The 25,497-nt window shown below is 44.1% G+C and overlaps 1 protein-coding gene across 1 annotated transcript; it reads left to right on the top strand.

The window, feature by feature from the left end:
- LOC307227606 (high-affinity choline transporter 1-like) lies at window positions 1-24,930 on the top strand. The gene is made up of 8 exons (XM_079996983.1): window positions 1-247; window positions 3,696-3,809; window positions 5,323-5,478; window positions 5,888-6,036; window positions 6,422-6,565; window positions 7,534-7,687; window positions 9,650-9,867; window positions 24,157-24,930. The coding sequence occupies exons 1-8, from the start codon at window positions 64-66 to the stop codon at window positions 24,691-24,693; spliced, it is 1,656 nt and encodes a 551-aa protein (XP_079853109.1). The 5' UTR covers window positions 1-63; the 3' UTR covers window positions 24,694-24,930.
- Window positions 24,931-25,497: the final 567 nt, after the last annotated feature.

The following is a 25,497-nucleotide window of genomic DNA, read 5'->3' as shown; positions in this document are numbered from 1 at the left end:
TCGAGCGGAGAGGCTCCGTGCTGCGGCTCTGTCGCCCTGTCCGTGGTTCTCCTGCGCGCCGCCATGTCCGTGAACGTCCCGGGCCTCGTCATGATGCTCTTCTTCTACGCCCTGGTCCTGGGGGTCGGGATCTGGGCCTCGGTCCGGTCCCGGAGGATGGAGAGGGAGAGTCCGGGGAACCGGCTGGAGATCAGCTTCCTGGGGAACCGTAGGATCAGCCTGGTGGTGGGGGTGTTCACCATGACAGGTGCTGGGGGTTATCATTAGTTTATGAGTTTATTTAAAAAAAAAAAATGCATTTTAACAAACTAACAATGCTGCTGCTCTTCGGTGCATGCACCTCCAGTTGCAGCTTAACTTTATGAATTAATGTTCATGAAATGTTCTTTGTAATTTTCTGCAATATGCATACTTTTACCAAGAGAATGCATCTATGGAGGTAAGTTAAGGTAAGTTTCATTTAGGAGGATTTAATTGTATGTTCAATACAACACAGACAATTAATCATATTATAGAATAATGTAACCTAACTGAATTATTTTTGTTTTTTTAACGATTATGTATGTTTTGTTTCAAACTCGCTTTCCTGCATTTTTTCCCCCTGAGTCTCAACAAGATCGAAAAAGGGGGAAAAGGTGGTCTTTTTTTCTTCCTCCCATTGAGAGTTGGGGTCTGAATTGAAATGGAAAAACACTGAGACCAAACATCAGGGGGAGGTTTTCTTTCTTTTCTTTTTTTTTCCTTCCCGCTTTTTTTGGTACCAGTTTCCACGGAGTAGCTCACTATTAGGAAATGGTGTGCGTTTATTTATTATTATTTGTTATATATTCAACTGAGTACATTGACCGATTCTGCAATGTTCACATCTTATTTCACTTGTTTTTTTTCCTCTCAGATTAATAACTTTTACTAACACTCCATTACTTTCCCAAATCCTGGTTCGTGGCCCTTTAGGGGGGTGTGAAGGAATTGTTTGAGTTCACAGCTGTGTGTGTGTGTGTGTGTGTGTGTGTGTGTGTGTGCGCGCGTGTGTGTGTGTGTGTGTGTGTGTGTGTGTGTGTGTGTGTGTGTGTGTGTCCCAGTCCCACCAGTGAAGGTGAATTTTATAGTTGTGAGATTTTATTTTATTCTGTTCGGAGCTAGATACAGTTAGATGCTGTATTGTGTTCCTCCTTACTTGGCAGGATTCAAGGAAGTCGTAAGATACAAAATGTGCGACTCCATGAAGAATTTCATATTCTTTGAACAAATCGGAAAAATAGTATCCTGAAAGTTTTTAATAATCACACTGTCATCCATTTTCCGGTTTCATGGAGTCGTAAACCATGAGGTGAAGATGAGAAGCCTTTAAATATAAGTGTTGATTCCCAATGTGTATTGGTGTTAAAAGGCTCATTCCATCGGGATGATTCACATTTTGAAGACTCCAGGAACAACAAGTGTGCAGCTGTCAGTTTCACAGCAGTTCTTATAAACAAGATCCAGAATGTTTGCAAAATAAACACAAAATTACCTAGTAGATGTTTTGACTAATCTTTATCGGAATATGAAAAAGTCTGGTAGAATAAAAGCTAATGTTCCAGGAAGAGATTATATTGCAATAACACAGTTACCAAGAAGACAAACTATATTACAACAGGCTGCATTGGTGTACAGTAGATCACTTTGACTCTGTGTTGTCAGAATCGGGCAGAATTTGTGTAGTTTGATCCCAGAACATCTGCAAAATGTAATACATAGCTAACACAGCTAAAATGGATCCTGAGTGAGTGACTAGACCACGGCAAACACCCAACCCACGGACATGGTTGAGGGCTCATTGGAACCCAGGCGTTTGAGACATCTTGTGGTTCAAGTTTGAATCCACATCGATCCACATTTGGAGCAGGAATTAGTAAAAAAAACAAAACGTGGCAAATCTACCGGAAGTTGAAGAACGTTGACGTACTTGATTAATTTGTGGAGGAGCCGCTTTGTGGCATCATCCAATTTGTTATATCTGTCCAGGTTTCGTCACCGGAGGGGCATTCACATTGGGCGAGGTGCATGTTGTAGGGCTGCACGATATGAAGATGCGTGATAAACACATCGCAAAAGACTGCCTGAAACATGATGAATAAGAAAAGTAATTAAATTCAATAAATCTTTTATTTATTGATAAATTTTTTTCCCAAGAGAGCCGTCCACAATCGATTAACTAGTGGACTCGTTCTCTGAAGAAGATGCAGAGCAGACACACAGCTATCCAGTTGAAAGGCTTCCAAAAGCAGGAAGTGATGGTGCATTCACAGAAATTGGAAAAACTCTGAGGTGATGCTGCGTTCCATTGAACTTGGATAACTGTTATTGGTGTTCTTTACCCCCAGATATTTTTTTAAATTTGAAGAGATGTTTTGAGTTTAGAGGAAAATACTTTAAAGGGAGCAGGGGAAATTAAACTTTAGTTTCTTGTAGTTATGTCTTATTTAATTGAATGTTCTGATTAATTAACTGGTATTGATTTGCAATTTGTTCGATAAAAGCATATTGGGAATAACTTATTTAATTTCTTAATTCAGTGTGCAAAGGCTATTCAATATTTGGGGTTTGTGTTACCAATGTATCTATTAAAGCAGAAAGACACAGGAACTTTATATCTAATATGCACACTTCAATATTTCTTTATTTATCGCAAGTCATATCGTCATTGCAATATTGAACAAAGTTATTGCACACCGCAGATTTTCCTCATATTGTGCAGACCTAGCGCAGTGTACACTCCATTGGTGTGTAGCGGTTGTTTCGTGCAGGATTTGTGCTGGTTCGAGACGACAGAGAGCAGAAGCCGATGCTGTGTTAAATTGAAACTTGGAAAATTGTAACTTGTGTTGGTAGTAATGCTGTGATAAGTTATATACTATTACTGTTATATACTGTATTATTAGGGGTCCAGCCCGCAGACAATTACAATTACAGACAATTTATTTGGTTATATGTCATGTTTAATTGTATACTTTTGAATATATTGAATAGTAGTTTGTCTTAACATTAATCGTAATATATTCTTGTCAAAGTATTTGTCATTATGTGGAGTCACAATTATGTTATCACAATAGCTATAATAAATTACACAGTGAAAGTAACATGTATTATTATTATTTTTTTGTATTATTAAATAATTGTATTGTTTGTGTTTTTTCATGTTCCAGATGCCAAAGAGAAGCCGAGAGTCTGGCAGATTTTCCACGTGAACTGGGAAAAAATTGTAATTGGCGTCTGTAGGAAGTGACGCTGTGTTTGATGGGAACTCAGAAAACAAATTTGTAACTAACCGCGACTAACCTGGACCCCATGTATTGCAGCCTGCAGCTATATATTTTTTAAATTGTTTTTCTGTTATTATTCTTGGTTATATTTGTTGTTTATCATATAGTTTAGTGTGTATTGCCATGTTTCTTATAGTGTACCGTTAATCCATATATTACCATTTTAATGTTTATAATCTTTATCTCTCTATATGTATGTCTCTCTCTCTCTCTCTCTATCCCTCTCTATCTTTCTATCTCTCTATCTCTATCTTTCTATCGTTCTCTCTATTGTACAGTATCTGTCTCTATATTTATCTTTCTATCGTTCTCTCTATTGTACAGTATCTGTCTCTATATTTATCTTTCTATCTCTTCATCTCTCACTCTAAGCATCTTGTTGTGTTGCAGCCACGTGGGTGGGTGGAGCGTTCATCATCGGTGTTGCAGAGTCTGTTTACAATCCGACCAAGGGTCTGATCTGGGCCCTGGTGCCGCTTCAGGAGGCCCTGTCCTTCATCATTGGTAAGAACCACAGGAATATACTGTATTATTAGGGGTCCAGCCCTGTTATTGCTCTGATTTTAATTAATATTCCCTTGGCATTTTTCGTGCTTAAAGTGTCTGGAACAGGACCTTCGCTGACATGGTTGAGGTCTCGTTAGAATCGGGACGTCTCAGACATTTTGTGGTTCAAGTTTGATCCATGTCGATGCACATTTGGAGCAGGAATTAGTCAAAAACCAATGAAAATCTACCGGAAGTAGCAGAACGTTGAGATTGTGGAGCATAGCGTGTTGTGACATTGTCATCCAATTTGTTGGATGGGAGAACACACATACGGACCGTGTGTGTGTGTGTGTGTGTGTGTGTGTGTGTGTGTGTGTGTGTGTGTGTGTGTGTGTGTGTGTGTGTGTGTGTGTGTGTGTGTGTGTGTGTGTGTGTGTGTGTGTGTGTGTGTGTCGTCTTACGTCTCACCTGCTTGAGGTCGGGGGGGCTTTTCGTTTGATATTTGATCTCTTTTGCCATTTTTGTAAATAAATGCATTCTGTTTGCTTCTAAATATGTTCCTCCTTATTTTGCGGCATTCAAGCCAGTCATAACACACAAACTGTAGGAGTCTAAAACAGTCTAAAACATATTCCGTGTTTGTGTCCTCACACATGGAGTTCCCTTGCAGCTCCAGAGCAACGGGTCCAAATTGATCGAGTGTCTCTGAGAGACATGCAGTGCTTAGTCTGTTTGAATGGAACAAGCGTATCTTATTGTAGTAGTAATTCTGCTTGTCACCAGTACTCACCGCGTCATTATGTCAGGCAAATTTGTAATTAGTGTCGATAATGGACCCTGTTTATTTCTGCCTGCAGCTAATTTATGAATATTATTATTGTTATTATTATTATATGGTGCAGAAACACCGTTCCTGATGAGGAGGTTGTTTCTAGTATTTTATACAGGGTATATGCATGCAACAATATAATAGAATATAAGAAAAGGAAAACTAACAATCCAAGTTGTTTTTATTATGTATTATAATGTACTCATTTCATTTACACACCCGCAAAATGAAAGATTTCCATTATGAAATGCTTACAGTTCTAATAAATTAAAAAATATTCTGATACCGTATTCATTTCCGTTTTTTTAAATGTCGTTTTTATTTAGGTGTTGTGAAGGAATTGCAGGCAGCACCAAATAAAATCAATCATGTTTAATGTTTTTTTTTTGGGGGGGGGGGGGGGGGTTCCCACAAAATATATAATTTCACCTGTTAATAATGAAGTAAGTAACTTATAACTTGATGTTTGCCACTTAATTTGGTACTCCACACAATCTGATTAATGTTTTATTATAGGTAGATAACATACGCTAGAGCGAGAGAGAAGCGGGTTTAACTCAGAGAAATCGAATATTCAAACTGAATTCCTGGAATTGAAGAAATGAATGTGATTGATACCCGAGTTTGTTTGATAAAGCAGAACATTCAAAATTAGACTTTTGATCAACTGTTGTGGCCCTGCTCTCGGTTCTACTGCAGGCGGCTTGTTCTTCACCAAGCCCATGAGGGACAGGAAGTACATCACGATGATGGATCCCTTCCAGGAGAAATATGGGAAAGTTCTGACTGGGTTCATCGCCATCGTTCCAGTCGTCACCGAAATCGTCTGGGTCCCTGCCACCTTGATTTCACTGGGTAAACACCCGTACTAATGTTAACGTTAGCGCCATCTGTTGACCCAACATGGAAACTACAACAGTCTTAGTTTAACATTAATCACAGGACATGGGTTATTACTGTATTAAATCATAATTATCACAGTAAATAGTTCATTCATATGTAGGAGAAAAGTAAACTACATTGTTATAATTCTCAGTGGACGCTAATAGTTATAAAACAAGGCATACAGTGATAAAATTATTCACGTGTATTATTTTATTTAATACATAATGTGTTATGTATGTATGATGGTCATTATCACTAAGTAACCTTCAGAGTGTGTGTGTGTGTGTGTGTGTGTGTGTGTGTGTGTGTGTGTGTGTGTGTGTGTGTGTGTGTGTGTGTGTGTGGGTGTGTGTGTGTACGTGTGTGTGTACGCGCGCAGGGGCCACGCTCAGCGTCATCCTGAACCTCCCGTTCATTGCGTGCATCTGGATCTCCTCTGCCGTCGCCATCATCTACACGGTGCTCGGAGGACTCTACTCTGTGGCCTACACTGATGTCCTCCAGCTGACTCTGGTGTTCTCCAGCCTGGTGAGTAGCTACTCTGCCTCTGCTCTTTCTCTAGGCTGCCCCTGCTCTAAATATACTCTACCACTACCCTACTCTGTCCTTACACTACCTTTTATTCTACCCTACCTCTTCTTTACCTTTACTCTACTCTGTATCTGTCTACTCTAATTTTACTCTACCCTGCCTCTACTCGAGCTCTACCCTCCTGCTTCCAACTTCCTCTGTTTACTCTGATCTACTCAGTTTTACTCTACTCAAGCTCTACTCTACCTCTACCTCTATTTTACCCGTACTCTGCTCCCCAGCCTGGTGTGTTCGCATTCAGAAAGGAGGAAACAGGATTTATCCTTCTCCTCTTCTTTTTTTAAATTTTTTTTCCTCTTACCTTTCACTCCCTCCGACCCAGTGGCTGTGCACTCCCTTCATCCTGGGCAGCGATGCATACAGTGGCTTCACCCAGACAGCATTGAACCAAACGGGCCACGCCCCATGGGTGGGCCGGCTGGAGCTGGACCAGGTCTGGAGCTGGATCGACCACTTCCTGGTCATGGTGAGAGAGAGTTCTGTTTCTATGTGCATAACATGTGACGATCAAGGAAATAAATGATTGATTATTTCCACTTTTCCATGACGATGATCAGGATATGGTGCCGAATCCACAACGACATGGAAAATATCTGCAAAAGGTGGAAGAGAGGAACAAGGGGTTCTACTCTACCTCTGCTTTACCTTGCTTCTACTTTTACTCTTCCTCTAATCACCCCTCTCCTCACCTCGACTCTACTCTACCTTTACTGTGCCTCTACTCTACTTTTACCCTGTAATCAGAATCAGAAATACTTTAATAATCCCAGGAGGAAATTACTAGGGAACCAATGAGTGAATCCACAATTTTCAGCAATATTATGATCATATATGATTTTGTGGTTGAATCATTGATATAGCGACGTAATCTCATATAGAATTCCATCCACTATTCATGTTTATCTGTGATGTTGATGAATTATATCATGAAGTGCATCTGTTAAACTTGACCCTCAGCCAAACAAAGGAAAACCTCCTAAAAAACCAAAGGTATAAAGGATAGAATCCCTTATACCCTCCCCTCCAGGACGTCTGTTTCCAAGCATCTAAACTGGAACTATGTCATTTATGCATCTTAACTCTGAGGCCACGGCACGATCGCTCCAATACAGAGAAAAAGCGAGTCTGTAAACAGGAGAAGTCGTCAACTAATCATCGGAACTAGATTTTGTTTGGGAATGAGTCGTGGCACGACATCCTGGCTGCGCAGGAAGTGGTTTACAAAGTGCCATGACACACAGATATCTGCTCATTTGACTGCCGATGTGTGGACGACGGTCTGTCTGTTTTGTTCTTCTAAGAGAGAGAAATAAATTGAATGCATTGTTATCCCTCGCTGGTTCTGAAGTTAAATTGTGCAGATTTAAGCCCTAACTGGGTTTTCAGTCCACTGCCCTTCTTAAGCTTCTGTACCTTCTCAAACAATGTTTTTAGACCTTGGGGAATCTGGCGTGTCAGGATTTCCACCAGAGGACGCTGTCCTCCAGCTCCACCAGAACGGCCCAAATCACTTGTTTCGCCGCGGCCGCCATCGTCATCCTCCTGGGAATCCCCCCAGTGCTGATCGGGGCGGTGGCTGCATCCACAGGTACGTTACCTCGGGTGGGTGGAGCCAGTGTGGGGCCATGTGTCGGGGAACCAGCCTCCAACCGAATATTTTAGGAATATTGTCTTAATCCACTGGAGTTCAGAGGTCACCATGTCAGTAGCACTTGCATTTGAGAGGCACTTTGTTGTCGTTCCTCCCTTTGGCTCAGTTTTCCATTAATAAATAGGCCTTTTTTGAGATGTAGTCAGACTCTCCGACACGCTACACACTTGGTTTTACGCTGGGTTACGTTGTTTTGTCTTGTTAATGGCTCTGGCCATTACAGGGCGCTGTGGGCTTCCTTTTAGTTGCATGTGCGCTCTCACACAAATGGTATATTTATTTTCTCCGCAGTGCACAGTTTAGTTTCTCTGGCAACATGATGTGATATAAGATGTACAGGATTTCCACCTTTTTATGACAAATTTCTTAAGACAAAGTCTGCAAAAATGCTTCGTCCTTGTTGTGGGGTTCTGCGTGATGCTTTGGTCTAAGATCCAAAGTTCTGCCACACCTTTTTTGGTTGTTTGGAAAGCGAATCCAAACCTGGCATAATCTACTGTAGCTCAGTCCAGAGCAAGAAACAAACAAAACAATGTGTTTTGAGTTTGCACTTGGCGACCTATTCACCAGTTCCTAAAGCACTCCCTGTCTGTGATTGGTCCGAATGTCACTTGTGTCATTATGTACAGTAGCTGGAGGTTCGGTGGGGTAGAATTTAACATTCATTTTGCTATGAATACACTTCTTATTTACAGTGTTTGGGGAGATGGCCGCTGGTGGTTCTCTTGAGCCTGCTGTCTGCGATAGTGGCGCTAGAGCCGAGAAACCGTCCGTCAGTCTGGCTTTGTATATTCTGTCGATGTGATGAGGGAGCCCAGGTACCATGGGGGTACTTGGGTGGTTGCACATGTTTTTGTGGACAAAACTTCAAATTTTAGATGGTACATTTTCAGTTATAAGCACCGCCTTGACTTGAAAGAAGAGCTAAACTATCCTGACCTGTACTTTACTGTACTAAACGATATTGTTCTGAACTGTGTTCTGTTCTAGTTCAGGTATAATCTTAATGTACTGCACAGTGTTTCCCTTACCAGCGCCATTGGTGGGCGGTTCGCCCAGTAAACCCAGATAACACCCACATACTAACACACCTCGTCAGCGGGGAAATGGGAAAGTGAAAGGAAATGTACCTTCAGGTGATAATAAATCCCGAAGTGTCTGTTATCTTGGTTTTTCATCTGAGCGCACTGGAGGCTTTATTACACAGTGACTGCAATGTGCAACGTCTCAAATTCAGTGTTTCAGGGTTTTCCCCCTGTAGATGGCTTTGCACGGTACACCGTTAAAAGTTCCTTCAAGTTAAAAAAAACAACAAAAAAAACTTATATTAAAGTGTTTTATGTATCGCAAACCTAGTGTTGGGCAACCTTTTATTGGACGTCTAGTCAGTGTAGTGGAGGGCATACTGAGTAAAACCACCTTTCTCTTACAGTTTACTCACCTAGCTGGCTAACATCGTGCTAACTCCAGCGTTGTACCCAATTCCGACAAAATTCAATTATTCCAGCTCAATAGTTGATTTCAAAGTAAAGTCGTCCCAAAGCTTTTCATAGAGTTCCACCTTGGTGAACCTTGACCAGTCAACTAATTGCAATGCAGATGCGGTGACCATTGAAGGTCGTCGGACGGCCCAAAACAGAGCATACATATTTGCATACATAACATATTAGCTGTGAGCAATCTATGTAAAATGCTATAAATACGTTGTGCGTGGTTTGCAGCAATTCCCAGGATAGACGTTAACAGTGTAATTCTGTTGCCTTGTGTTTGTTTGAGCTAACCGCCACCTTGTGGACACACCCCACCACCCTCTAATAGAACCCTCTCGGGGAAACGCTGGTATATAATAGATATAACGTACATGAGCCATGTGTTCAGTCTGTTCCTCCTGTGTTTCAGACTGGAACTCGACCTCGTATGGGTCTCCCTCTCCGTACGAGCGAGGGGAAGCGTCCATGGTTTTGCCAATCGCCCTGCTGCACCTTACCCCCACTTACATCTTTGTTTTTGGCATCGGGGCAATTGCGGGTGCGGTGATGTCGTCGGCTGACTCTTACCTGCTGTCAGCCACCTCTATCTTCACCACCAGCATCTACAAGAACCTCTTCAGGAGCCAGGTGCAAAGAGCTGAGCCGGGGCCGCAGTGGTTTGGGCGCTCCCTAGATGAGAGAACAGCACTTGGACCCAATTCATAATTCTTACGCGCCGCACATCCTTGGCGCAGCCACCGAAAAGTCTAACTACGGGATAGGATCAGATGCAGGAGCATCAAGGCGGGATTTGCGTTGATGCGCAGACGGGATATTGAAGGGAGTTGCAATTTTGGGTGGAAAAATGGGGCATTTATGATTCAGGTGAAATTTGTGAAGGGACACCCAGATTCAGACCAGAGGGTCAAAACTAATTTCATCCATTGTATGTCCAGTATTGAGACACATTCTAACCATGTTAGCTCAACGCGTGGCTGCAAATGGCATCAGGCAGCCTAGCTCCTGTAAAATTTTACCAAAAACTGGAATATCCCTTTGAAAAGTGAAATCCCCGAGCAGGTTAGTTGAAGTTATGTTGACTGATACAGTTTTACCAGGTTAAATCTTATGTCTATCACTGTCATTTTGAATTTTGTCAGTCAACAACCAGTAGGCCAAAAAAAAAAACAGCATCAAAAATGCTTGTTTATTTACGATTTATATTCCTGCCTGTCGGGGGGGGTCTTCGTTGTGTGTCGTCGCGGGTGCAACGCCAGGGGGCACCCATGGGATCTGCTTGGCATTCCCTGTCTCCCAGAAGATGCGCTTTACTCCAGGTGTTTATTCCTAAAACAGCGTCTTATCCAAAACTCCGGGCTGTTAGCTTAGTTTAGCCTATTTGACCACACTGAAGCGTCATTTCACACCCGGTGTTTATATAGCGTTGGGGGCAGGGCAATGCAAAGTACGACCTTGTATACGTCATCGGGTCGTGATATAGCCCGGCCCAACCACAATAATGGTGAGAAACAGTTTAACGGTCTAAGTCCATCATTCAGTAATATACCCTTCAGTCTTTTCACGTGTTTTCAGAAATAACTCTCCAACATGTCTAATGTTTCCAAGCAAATAACTGAATTCACTTGACCGGGACTTTAACCCTCTGAGGCCGACAATCGCGCCGACGTGATTGCAGGTAAAAAAAAATTACTCCGTGTGATTTTATCATACGCACGCGGCAAAAAAAATGCCAGAAAGCTTAGAATCGCGACTTTCCCGTTTAGAATAATATGATTATTATTAAATTTGGTTCGATTTGGCATTAAGTTAGACCTTGCATTTGTTCTCTCAATCTGTCTTTCCAAACCAACACCTATTTATCATGTCAATGGACTCGCGGCTCCCGAATCCACATCCACGTCCTGATGCTGCTTTTCATAAAGACGCTGTGACGTGGCCGTGCGCCCCGCTGTGACACGGTCGCAGCCCCACACCAGTGTGACGAGTCAACGGATTCGATAAACCATCATGTCCCGATACTGAGGAAGAAAGGCAGCATTTTGAATCAAGAATTGACCCAGCTGAGGACCTAATACCTGACGATGAGTAAATAACTTTTTTACTAGCACAAGTTAACGTTGAAATGATTGCTGCATCTTGTACACCCATTCACTAACGCTAACGTTAGCTAGCCAGAGTGCTAGGTGGATTAGTAGCGAGCTTAGCTAGATAGAGACTGTTTCATGGAATCCTGTTTGCCGTGACGATAACACTGTCAAGTTAGCTAACGTTACCGGCGCTAACTACAGGGTAAAGAGATGGGATTTTTATTTTTCTAAGCCAGCTTAGCATTGTACAGCACGTCTAGGCGATAACTGAAAACAGTAGCACGCAGCCTTTACAAACCCAAATTTGTACAAAGACAAGATATTTAATGTTGAAACTGATAAACTTTATCGTTTTTTTGCAAGTATTCACTCATTTTGAATTTGAACACGTTCCAAAAAAGCTGGGACAGGGGCATGTTTACTGTGTTATGTCATTGTTCCTTTTAACAACACTCAATAAGAGTTTGGGAACTGAGGACACTAATTGTTGAAGCTTTGTAGGTGGAATTCTTTCCCATTCTTGCGTGATGTACGACTTCAGTTGGTCAACAGTCCGGGGTCTCCGTTGTCATATTTTTCGCTTCATAAAGCATCACACATTTTCAGTGGGGGACAGGTCTGCACTGCAGGCAGGCCAGTCTAGTACCCACACTCTTTAACTACAACGCCACGCTGTTGTAACACATGCAGAATGTGGCTTGGCATTGTCTTGCTGAAATAAGCATGGACGTCCCTGAAAAAGACGTTGCTTGGGTGGCTGCATATGTGGCTCCAAAACCTGTATGTACCTTTCAGCATTAATGAGCATCAATCACACATGCGGGCTTTTGAACTTTGCCCTGATAACAATCTGGACGGTCCTTTTCCTCTTTGGCCCGGAGGACACGACATCCATGATTTCCAAAAACAATTTGAAATGTGGACTCGTCAGACCACAGCACACTTTTCCACTTTGCGTCAGTCCATCTCAGATGAGCTCGGGCCCAGAGAAGCCGACAGCATTCCTGGGTGTTGTTGATATATGGCTTTTGCTTTGTAAGGTAAAGTTTTAACTTGCACTTGTAGATGTAGCGACAAACTGTGTTAACTGACAATGGTTTTCCAAAGTGTTCCTGAGCCCACGTGGTAATATCCTTTGCAGAATGATGTCAGTTTTTATTGCAGTGCCACCTGAGGGATCGCAGAGCACAGGCATTCACTGTTGGTTTTCGGCCTTGCCTCTGACGTACAGCGATTTCTCCAGATTCTCTGAATCGTTTGATGATATTATGGACTGTAGATGATGAAATCCCTAAATTCCTTGCAATTATACGTTGAGAAACGTTGTTCTTAAACAGTTGGACTATTTGCTCAGGCAGTTGTTCAGAAAGTGGTGAACCTCACCCCGTCCTTGCTTGTGAACGACTGAGCATTTCGGGGATGCTCCTTTTATGCCCAGTCATGACACTCCCCTGTTTCCATTTAACCTGTTCACCTGTGGAATGTTCCAAACAGGTGTTTGTTGAGCATTCCCCAACTTTCCCAGTCTTTTGTTGCCCCTGTCCCAGCTTTTTTAGAACGTGTTGCAGGCATCAAATTCAAAATGAGTGAATATTTGCAAAAAAAGAATAAAGTTGATCAGTTTGAACATTAAATATCTTGTCTTTGTAGTGTATTGAATATAGGTTGAAAAGGATTTGCAAATCATTGTATTCTGTTTTTATTTACGTTTTACACAACGTCCCAACTTCATTGGAATTGGGGTTTGTAGCTCTGCTCTCCTCTCCACTTAGCCCTAGCCTGCATCTTAGAACCTTTTTGTTTTACTTATGGTTACTGTGTGTGTGTGTGTGTGTGTGCGGGTGCATAAGCTGGTGAGCTACAGTATATGTGGCATTCCCCAGCCTGGTTTGATGTCTGTAAATATCACATTTCCTTACAATTTTTTTTGTTTGTTTTTACAGTATGAGAGCATCTCTACAAGCTGCCACAGAAAATCATCTTGCACCTACACCAGCTAGGAGGACAGCATGCTCCTACATTCTCTCTCTCTATATATATATATTTCATGAATTAAAATTTTGATTTTACTTGAATATGATTGTTGATTCTAGAGTTGCTCTTTTCACTTAAAACCATTTTTTGGAGTTTTTGTATATAGTTTGTGTGTTGTATTCAATATTTTTTTCCAAACCAAAAACCTTTCTTACATTTCTTGCATTGCCCTACTCCCACTAGCCTATAGCCTCATTCCCTTCTCTGAGAGTCTGACAGGAGGAGGGCCCCCGCCTACTGCAGACAGACACCTCTAATGGCCCCCACCAGGGGGTCATGAATTTACAGGTCATTAACTAATGGCTCATTTCACACCTTGGGTCAACTGAAATGCAGTTGTGATAAAACCTTGTTTTTTTGTTTTTTTTTACCTATTTAGGCATCAGATTTGATCAACTATTTTGACTTCATTATATACCCAAGACCTTTATGAACAACTTTTATTTTAACAAAGCAGTTTGTCAATCTATTCTAGTGTGGACTGTGACAACATTTCTGGTGGCAACACAAAATACAAAAACATACTCTTTATATCTTGTGTGTTTTGGATTTATCTAAAAGCTGCAGAATAATACTGACCAAATAATTGATGGTATATCAATGTAGCTGTGAGTTTCCTTCATATCGATATATCAACCACTTTGGAGTAAGAGAGTGTTAAATTGATTATATTCAGATAAATATCAGACCACACCAAAATCACAACGCTTCTTTGAATTCCGCATGGACTCCAGAGGGTTAATCAATCATTGGCATGAAAATAGTCTTTTATTGAGTTTATTAATCACATTTTACAATTATTTGAACAAACGGTAACCGGGGTTAACTGGCATCTTCATCTAGAATGCAAAAAGGTTTGAAGTTCAGGCACTATTATGTTTTTAAACTGAGCAGGAACCAATAGAACATTCCTGTCAAAACCCAGTTTCCATGATTTCCCTCCCTCCATGCACTGATCTTCTGATCCCACTCAGCTGGACCTCTTTGTCGGTGTTGATTTGGTTGACTCCAAATCCTGGAGTGGAATTCCACTTTCTGAACCCGGGTTCTCCACCTCTGGCAGGAACTCATTCTGGCATGTTCGGTGTTCTTGGCTTTATGTGAACTTCGTTTTGGAACAGAACTGCCATCTTAGTTCCCATCTACTGACGGAACTTTGTTTTCTAAAGAACAATCCTACCCAACTGAAGACAAGCCTTATGTGTATTGTAGGGCTGGGTGTCGGGCAGGATCCCACAATACGATTCTACATCGATAGAGTGACATTTGATACAGTCTGTAGTAGGACGTAGATGTAGGCCGCAGTGTAGTATGTTGGACATATTAGATAGTACGTAGTGTGTAGAACGCATGTATTGTGTAGTATGTAGAACGTAGTACACTGTCGTATGTAGGACGTAGTGTGTACTGTGTAGTATGTACAATAGCACGTAGGATGTAGTGTGTAGGACGTAGTATGTATTGTGTAGTATGTAGAACGTAGTACACAGTGTAGTATGTAGGACGTCGTATGTAGAACCTCGTAAACTGTACGATGTAGAACATAGTAAACTGTAGTTTGTAGGACGTAGTGTGTACTGTAGTATGTAGGACACAGTACATAGTGTAGTATGTGGGACGTAGTGTTTATTGTGTTATATGTAGGACGTACTAGATAGTGTAGTATATAGGATGTAGTGTGTCGGACACAGTATGTATTGTGTAGTATGTAGAACATAGTCCACATTGTAGTGTGTAGGACGTAGTGTGTATTGTGTAGAATGTAGTACACTGTTTTATGTGGGACATAGTGTGTATTGTGTTATATGTAGTACATAGTGTAGTATATAGGATGTAGTGTGTCGGAAGTAGTATGTATTGTGTAGTATGAAGAACAAAATACACAGTGTAGTTTGTAGAACGTAGTGCACTGCGTAGTGTGTGGGATGTAATATGTAGTGTGTATTGTGTACTATGTAGAACTTAGTACGCTGTGTAGTATGTGGTACATAGTGTGTATTGTGTAGTATGTAGGACGTTGTACATAGTGTAGGATGTAGTGTATAGGACGTAGTATGTATTGTGTAGCATGTAGAAAGTAGTACACAGTGTACTGTGTAGGACGTAGTGTGTATTGTGTAGTATTTAAACGTAGTACACAATGTATGTTTGACATGGTGTGTATTGTGTAATGTGTAGTACAAAGTGTAGTATGTAGGGTGTAGTTTGTATTGTGTAGTATGTAGATGTAAGATGTAGTACATAGTGTGGTATGTAGGAAGTATTGTGTAGTATGTAGAACGTAGTACATAGTTTACTGGTAGGACGTAGTGTGTATTGTGTACTATGTTGAACGTATTGTGTACTATGGTGAACTTAGTGTGTAGTATTTACAACGTACTACACTGTAGAATGCGGGACATGGTGTGTATTGTGTAGTATGTACAACGTAGTATATAATGTAGGACGTAGTACATAGTGTGGTATGTAGCGTAGTGTATATTGTGTAGTATGTAGGATGTAGTATATAGTGTAGTATGTAGGACGTGGTGTGTACTGTGTAGAATGAAGGCGGTAGTACATAGTCAGTAGGGCTGAAGGATTTGTGAAAATAGTATAATTGTGATTTTTCTTCTTGTAGAACGTAGTGTATATTGTGTACCATGTAGGACGTAGTACAAAGTGTAGGAACGAGTGTGTACTGTGTAGTACATAGTGTAGTAGGGCTGAACGATTTGGGAAAATAATATAATTGTGTTTTTTTGTGTAGGACGTAGTATGTATTGTGTTGTGCTTTTAACTTTTTTTGTGCCGGGTCGCTATGCCAACGGGTGTGGGGGTATTGTTTACCTCTGGGACGAGCTGATTGAGCTCTCCAAGCCTACACTGCTGCCCAGAGCGAGACCCCAAATCCCTGACAAAATGAAGAGGAGGGGATGCAGGGCCGGTGTCAAGGAGAGCAAGGAGATGGAGATACAAACCATTTCTTCTCTTGATTGTCATGGGGAATGTGAAGTCCCTGTTGAATAAGATGGACAAGCTCGGAGCACTGACGAGGACACAGCGGGAATATCAGGAATGCAGTATTGTGTTTCACCGAGATGTGGCTGCAGGAACATATTCCGGACGCTAACACCACCGTCCCCGGCTTTCAGATGGTACGGGCTGACAGAGATTGCAGACGGAGTGGTAAGAAGAAAGGAGGGGTGATCGCTGTGTTTGTGAACAACGGATGGTGTAATCCCAGACATAATACTGTGAAGGAGTGTTTCTGTAGCCCAGACATCGAACTGTTTGCTGTGAGTTTTTGTCCATATTATCTGCCAACGGAGTTCACATACACCATCATTATTGCTGCGAGCCTACTCTCCCCTGAACAAAGCAGGCAGCACTGTGAGGATCATGTCCACACATTCCAGCCTGCACTGCTGCGAGAGAAGCTCCAAGAGATGCAGGTGGACGCCTCTACAACCTCCTGGATTATTGACTACCTGACAGACTGACCACAGTTTGTGCGGCTGAAGGAACGAGTGCTGCTGTGTTAGCTACACAGGAGCACAGCAGGGGACTGTACTCTAACCTTTCCTCTTCACCCTGTTAACCTCAGACTTCCAACACAGCTCTGAGTTCTGTCATCTGCAGAAATTTTCGGATGATTCTGCAGTTGTGGAGTGTATCACTGGTGGACAAGAGACAGAGTACAGGGAACTGGTAGACCGCATTGTGGCATGGTGTGGAAACAACCACACCTCAAATGCAACCAAGATGAAGTAGATGGTTGTGGATTTCAGGAGGACCAGGACTAAGCCGAACACTATTTAGATCCTGGGAGAAGAGATGGTGGTAGTGGAGGGTTACAGGTACCCGGGCATTCACCTGGACAACAGACTGGACTGAAAATGCAACACTGAGGCTGTCTACAGGAAGGGACAGAACAGACTCTACTTCTTGAAGAAGCTCAGGTCCTTCAATGTGTGCAGCAAGATGTTCCATATCTTCTACCAGTCTGTTGTGGCTAGTGCAATTTTCTTTGCAGTCATCTATTGAGGCAGCAGCATTAGAGCTAGCGACTCCAAGAAACTGAACAAACTGATAAAGAAGGCTGGCTCTGTGCTGGGGACTGCTCTGGAGCCCCTAGAGCTGGTTGTGGAGAGAACGGTTTGCACAAGCTGCTCAGCATAATGCACAATGCTGCACACAGCCTACTGGTCAGATAATCAGCCAGAGGCTCCTTCAGCTCAGCTGCAATAAGGACCATCACAGGAGGTTATTCCTGCCCACCACAATAGCCACCTACAATGACTCCCCTCCATGCCAAGAGAGGAAATTCCGTCTTTGAATGGCAATGCACATTTTTACTTCACATTTAACTTCCATTTTTAAGCTTTACCTTGCACTAGGTTATATTTTATTCAATTTATTTGTATACACTACAGTTGTGTGTGTGCCCACAGGTAAGGGCTTAGGGAGGGAAACTGAGTCTTTCTGCCCGTGGTGCACCAGTGCGAGAGTTTTTAGTGTCACCTTGAACAATAAGGTACGCTAGCCACAAGTATCAATCACAACTAGTAATGATTGATATGATTATTTATATATTCTGTCTGTGTGTGTGTGTGTGTGTGTGTGTGTGTGTGTGTGTGTGTGTGTGTGTGTGTGTGTGTGTCACAGGCCACTTTATTTGGTGCACCTTGCTAGTACTGGGTTGGACCCTTTTGCCTTCAGAACCACATTAATTCTTGGTGGCATAGATTCAACAAGGTGTTGGAAACATTCCTCAGAGATTTTGGTCCATATTGACATGACAGCATCACGCAGTTACTGCATATTTGTTGGCTGCACATCCATGATGCAAATCTCCTGTTCCACCACATCCCAAAGGTGCTCTATTGGATTGAGATCTGGTGACTGGAGGCCATTGGAGTACAGTGAACTCATTGTCATGTTCAAGAAACCAAATGGAGATGATTTGAGCTTTGTGACATGGTGCATTATCCTGCTGGACGTAGCCGTCAGAAGATGGTTACACTGTGCTCATAAAGGGATGGACATCAACCGGGATGGTCAGCAACAATACTCAGGTATGCTGTGGCATTTAAACATTCTCAATTGGTACTAAGGGGCGCAAAGTGTGCCAAGAAAATATACCCCACACCATTACAGAGGCACGAGCAAGACAACCCCTATAAAGGAATGGTTCTGCAGGTGGTGGCCACAGACCATTTCCCTGTCCTCATCTTTTCTGGCTGATTTTTGGTCACTTTGGCATTTGGCCAGTGCCCTCACCACAAAAGGTAGCATGAGGCTGTGTCTGCTACCCACAGAAGTTGCTCAGTTAGTCAGCTCATCCAGGATGGCACATCAATGTGCGCTGTGGCAGGAAGGTTTGCTGTGTCTCTCAGCACAGTGTCAAGAGCATGGAGGAGATACCAGGAGACAGGCCAGTACACAAGGAGATGTGGAGGGGGCCGTTGGAGGACAACAACCCAGCAGCAGGACCGCTATCTGCTCCTTTGTGCAAGGAGGAACAGGAGGCGCACTGCCAGAGCCCTACAAAATAACCTCCAGCGGGCCACTAATGTGCATGTTTCTGCTCAAACGGTCAGAAACAGACACCATGAGTCTGGTATGAGGGCCTGACGTCCACAAGTGGGTCCTGTGCTCACAGCCCAACACCGTGCAACCCGATTGGCATTTGCCAGAGAACACCAGGATTGGCAGATTCGCCATTGGCGCCCTGTGCTCTTCACAGATGAAAGCAGGTTCACACTGAGCACATGTGACAGACGTGACAGAGTATGGAGACGCCGTGGAGAACGTTCTGCTGCGTGCAACATCCTCCAGCATGACCGGTTTGGCGGTGGGTCAGTGATGGTCTGGGGAGGCATATCCTTGGAGGGCCGCACAGACCTCCATGTGCTAGCCAGAGGTACCCTAACTGCCCCATTGTCAGACCATATCTTGGTGCAGTGGGCCCTGGGTTCCTACTGATGCATGACAATGCTCGGCCTCATGTGGCTGGAGTGTGTCAGCAGTTCCTGCATGACGAAGGCATTGATGCTATACCAGGTGACCTGAATCCAATCGAGCACCTCTGGGACATCATGTCTCATTCCATCCAGCGACACCATGTCGCACCACAGACTGTCCAGGAGTTGAGTGATGCCCTGATCCAGGTCTGGGAGGAGATTCCTCAGGAGGACATCCGTCGTCTCATCAGGAGAATGTCCAGACGTTGTAGGGAGTGTATACAGGCACGTGGAGGCCACACACACTACTGAGCCTCATTTTGAATTGTCTTGAGGAATTTGCGAAGAAGGTGAATCAGCCTGTGATCTGATTTTTCCATTTTTATTTTGAGTATGATTCTGAATACAGACCTCCATGGGTTAATGATTTTGATTTCCATTGATCATTCTTATGTTATTTTGTACTGAAAGCATTCCACTATGTAATGAATAGGTTTTCAACTGGAATATTTAATTCATCGAGATCTAGGATGTGTTGTTTAATTGTTCCCTTTATTTTTTTGAGCAGTCTTTGGACAGTCTGTGGTGGTGTTTTTTGATAACGTGTGTGTGTGTGTGTGTGTGTGTGTGTGTGTGTGTGTGTGTGTGTGTCCGACCAGAGGGTGAAAGCTTGTCCCAGGAAGTAGTGGAGGCAACCGACTGCGCACTTGATGGCTAAACACTCCTTCTCCACCGAGCTATACCTCGACTCCCGCTCTGACAGCGTGCGGCTGAGGTACAGCACCAGACACACGGTCCCCTCCACCTCCTGGGACAAGACTGCGCCCACCCCTTCGTTCGACACGTCTGTCTGCAGACAGAAAGGGAGAGAGAGAAGTTAGGGTCAAACAGCACTGGCTTGCCACAGAGAGCTGTCTTTACCCTCGCAAACACCTGCTGGCACTTCTCTGACCACTGGACTAGATCTGGAGCACCCTTTAGATTTAAGTCGAACAAGGGGCTGGTTAGCGCCGAAAAGTCGGGTACAAACCTCCTATAGTAGCCGGCCAGCCCCAAGAACTACCTCACCTCCATTTTGATCATGGGTCTCAGCGTATTTGCGATCGCAGCGCTTTTATCAAGCTGGGGAAAGACCAGGCCCTCGCCCAAGTGGTACCCCAGATGCCGTACCTCCCACCGTCCCACGGCACACTTCTTTGTGTTGGCGGTGAGCCCAGCCCGCCTCAGGGACTCAAGCACAGCGCCCACATGCTGCATATGCGGCTCCCAGATGTCGCTGTGAATGATAACGTCATCTAGGTAGGCTGCGCCGTATGCTACATGCGGACTCAGGACGCGGTTCATACGTCTCTGAAAGGTGGCTGGGACACCGAACAACCCGAACGGAAGTGTGCGAAAGTGGTGTAAGCCAAACGGTGTGGAGAACGCTGAATTTTCCTTGGACTCCTGAGACAAGGGAATCTGCCAGTAGCCCTTGGTTAAATCCAGTGTCATGAATAAACGAGCTGTACCTTACCGGTCGAGAAGTTCATCGACCTGGGGCATCGGGTAGGTGTCAAACTTGGACACCACGTTCACCTTTCGGTAGTCCATGCAGAACTGGATTAACCCGCTTACTCACCAGCAAGATGGGTCTAGACCAGTCACTCGTGGACTCCTCTTTACGCCCATGTTCAGCATAGCTTCTCATTCCGCCTGCACGATCTTGCATTTGTGTTCAGGCAGGCGTAACGGCCTGGAGCCCACCTTCACCCTCGGGATGGTCTCCACATGGAGGTTTATGAGCGATGTGAGGCTTGGCAGGGAGGAGAAAACATCAGAGAAGCAACGCTGAAGTGCAGTTTCGTCTACCCTCTGGGACAGAAAGAGATGGTCACTAAACAGGGCTACGGTATGATCGGCCACTTTTAAAACCTCCAGCCCCAACTCATCCCGCTCAATGACCGGCATGACCAGAGCAACTGACGCCGCCTCCCTCCATTCTTTTAAGAGGTTTAGGTGATAAATCTGTCGCCCCCTTCCTGTCAGACCATTCGACCTCGTAATCGACGTCGCCAACCCACCGTATGACCACAATAGGCCCTTGCCACTTCCCAAGCAATTAAGAGCTGGATGTAGGGAGCAACACTAACACTTCCCGGTGCAAATTGTCTGAGTCAAGCCCCCCTGGTTGTATCAGAGCCGCTGACGTGAGATGACCTGAAACAGCGCCTCCGCCACACTTTTGGCTGTAATACTGTGCAGGGGCACTGATTCTGGGTACCGGGTTGCATAATCCACTAGGACAAACTAAAAATGATACCCGCGGGCACTGCGGTCTAATGCCCCGATGAGGTCCATACCGAGCCTTTCAAACGGGACCTCGGCTAGGGGGACGGGCCTCAACGTCGCTCTTGGTGTAGCCGGTGGGTTGACTCACTCAGGACAATAGAAGTGGGCCATTATCCGCTGTCGTGTTTTCTCGTGACTGAGGTGACCATCGGGTTATGGTGAGCAACCTGGAAGAGCATTTCCCGGTGGCTCTTCGGCACCAACAACTGGGTTATCGCCTCTCCTGTCGGAGTGTCACGGCTCACTCGATATAACTTGTCGCTAATCACCAAAAAATACGGGTGATTGAGCACAGTGTCTGGGTGCATCAATCCGCCATCGATTTGAACTACCCCACTCAAAGGCCCCGCGTAGGGTGTCATCTCACGACTGCTCCAGCAGCTAATCGTCAATAGGGAAGGTTAAAGGGACCAAGGGAGATCCTACTTGGGATCCCGCCGCCCTTGCACCCAGGCTAGCACTCGCACCCGCCGACGACCCCTCCATGTCACCATGTCACTCACATTTCCCTACTGGCCGTGAATGCACTCCCCCAGCCTCTCATGAACGCGTCAAACCCTGGCCAATTCCTGCTTAAAATCAGGGAGTGCGACAGGCGGGAACTAACCGCAGCCTGTATCCGATGCTTTTTTCCCCTTGTAACGAATTTCGAGCGTACCATCGGATACGTGTGAATATCCCCAATGCACACAACGAACCTCCACCTGTGACGCCTCCGCCAAAGCCCCGGGTCGAACGAGGTGTTGCTGGACTATCGTCTGCGAACAGCCAGAGTCCATCTGCACAGCTCCCTGATTTCCCGTGACTGCACTGCCCTGGGAGCTGAGGGGGGACAAAGAGGGGACGGGATGGGAAGGGGAAAGAGTGTCCCGCAGCACCACAGCACCCAGCGAATCCCACGTAGGTACTGGGGTTGGACGTAGCGCCCCCCCAGACATTTTCCTCAGGGGAAACGCAATGGGCTGCGAACCCGGTGAATCCCGCGTGAGTGAGTCCGTCAGACGTGGTCCTCACGCTGTGCTCCAGGGAGTTTTACGCCGTGCTCCAGGGAGTTCACGCTGGCGATGATCCGCCCCAGCTGGCAACAGAGGTAGTCCCGCTCATCCAGGTCCGTAAGGCGTTTCCACAGCCAGGGGATCGGCTCCAGGGCGCCTTTCACTCAGTGCCCTGCCCCTCCCGGGTCTCTGTTCATGCGCCACTTGTGGGAGTCCACAGGAAAGGGTTTAGGGAGGGGGACGGAGTCTTTCTGGCCGCGGTGCGCAAACATTGAGTTTTTATAGTCACCTTGAACAATAAGGTACGCTGGCCACAAGTATTAATCACAATTGATAGTGATAAATATTATAATAATAATGATAATCCTTCGGGCACAGAAGGCATGGCATTCCGCTGCTGGGCTGAGTCTGACCAATCCGCGCCGATTCAAGGAAGCTTAGCGGCCGCCGGACAGGTTCAGTTTCGGTTTTGACACATTGGTACAGTTCAGTACATAGGTTTTTATTTATTTATTTGTTTGTTTATTTGTAATTTGTCAAAACAAAACTAACCCCCAGAGCCTTGTCCACAACCAGGAGCCTCAGCTTCTCTGGATCCAATCTTGTAAATATTTTTTATTGATTAAATCTGATTGAGTGTCTCTGCTCTAGTTAGGGAGATAACAGTGAAACTAGGATCCAAACAGTCAGTATTGGTGTCTGACGTGTAGTAATAGTTTAACTAATAATCATTTTGCTGCTGTGGACCACCTGGGGCTCCCGGGAACACATTGAGAACCACTGCTTTAACTTTGCTGGTGTTCGATGCCACAAAGCACAGTTTGCGCCTCAACCACCTTATAAACTCTGCGTCATGCGTGGAAAACAAAGCAGTGTTAATGCTGTCCTTAATTTGTTTTCGTTTTTCTATTAAAACATTTTTAACAATCGATAAGAGTACCGGTAAAGTACCTGATCGATAAGCAGTATCTTTAAGAGTCTAAAATCTAACCCTGTAAGAGTAGTACCGATAAAATCCTAATGATACCCACCCCTACAGAGAGCCATGTCCAGATGCGGACGATTCACATATATATAAATAGATATTTATGATTCCCCTTATATATAATTCCTCATTGAGATGTTATCCCTGTGCATTTTGTAAGTTTCTATCTGTTTTATCCTGTTATTGTAATGCACAGACTGACAAAAAAAACAAAACTGCTCAACTTGAAGAATCTCAGTCGACTGACAGGTTTCCAACTGATGATTCGACTTTCAGGGGGCAGCCCCACATGTCATGATATCTGTATCGTGGTCATAATTGTTTCTCAGATATTTGTAAATGTAATTAAATGTATTAAATGTAAATATTTGATTTTTTTGTCAGTATTGGCTGATTGTTTTACAAATGTATTTGCCGATTGGCTTACAGATTGATTCAGCTATTCATTAACTGATTGACTTACTGATTCATTTTCTGATTGATTTATTGATTAATTGCCTGATTGACTAACTAGTTTATTTTCCGCTGGCGGTCCCCAGGCGTCGGATAGGGAGCTGCAGTGGGTGATTCGTGTGTTCGTGGTGGTGGCCGGCTTGGTGGGCACGTTGCTCACCTTCCTGGACGACAGCGTCATGGTCTTCTGGGTACTGGGCTCGGACCTCACGTACACGGTAGTGCTACCGCAGCTCATCTGCGTGCTTTTTGCCGCCTCCAACGGCTACGGCGCCCTCACTGGCTACGTGGTCGCGGTGGTGATGCGGGTGCTGTGCGGCGTGCCGGTGATGGGAATCCCCGTGGTGCTGCACTTCCCAGGGTGCACCTGGGTGGACGGCGTGCTGGTGCAGCGTGCGCCCATCAAGACCATCTGCATGCTGAGCGGCCTGGCGGCCATCTTGTTGGTGTCCCACGTCACTGCCCTGCTGTTCGACCACAGCATCCTGCCCGAGCGCTGGGATGTGCTCAAGGTCAAAGGTCAGAGGCTGGCAGCGACGGTGATGTTGCCAGATGAAAGAAACAAGATGGAGGAGAAGAGTGATGGCGAAGGAGACAAACTCAACCAAGACACAGCGTTTTAGAACGATCACTTCTGAATTGACATCCTGTTTTGTTTTTTTGGTTTGTTTTAAGGAGTTAAATTTCTTGTGTGAGTTTCGGACCTTTCTGTGTGTGTAGATGCTCAGTGTGTGGACTGTACAACTGTGTGATTAAAGGCAACAAATTAAATCTGGAATTCTGATGATCAGTTTAAAATGTATGGTTTCAGGAAAACAATTTTATTTATATATTATTTTATATTATTTATTTTAATTATATTATCATGCATGATGTGTGTGTGTGTGTGTGCGCGCGCATGCAAGAATTCTTGTCTGACGAAAAAGTCACATCTTTCTATATTTTTGTTATACTTAGGATTCATGGTTAAAATCATTCCTTTTGTAATAAGGAATGGATTTTTTTTTTTTAACCATCATCATTGTTTTTATATACTTTCTTTGGTGAACGGATCAGGAGGATTCTTGTTGTTTACCACATTAAATGAGAATACCTTTTTCCCATTCTTCTTCTGTTTATTTTTTCCATTTTATCACCCCGTCAATATTTTTCTCTTCTTTTTGGCCTTTATTCATGATTTTCCATAACATATTTTTAGTGTGTGTGTGTGTGTGTGTGTGTGCTGGAGGTAAGTTTAATTGAGGAGGACTTAAATGTATATTCAATACAACAGACAATTAATTCTATTATATAACTAAATAACCCAGAATCGCAATTGTGGCGCCGCCCCTTGCGGCCGCCTGCGCGAGTGCAGTGTCGATTACGCACATTTGAGTATTTTTCGAGTTTATAGAGCTTATTGTGCGTAATCGCCGGGTGTCATGACA

Source organism: Zeus faber, assembly GCF_960531495.2.
Source record: "Zeus faber genome assembly, chromosome: 2".
Classification (NCBI taxonomy): Eukaryota; Metazoa; Chordata; class Actinopteri; order Zeiformes; family Zeidae; genus Zeus; species Zeus faber.
The sequence above is the reverse complement of the archived record's forward strand: the minus strand, read 5'-3'. Positions and strand labels throughout refer to the sequence as shown.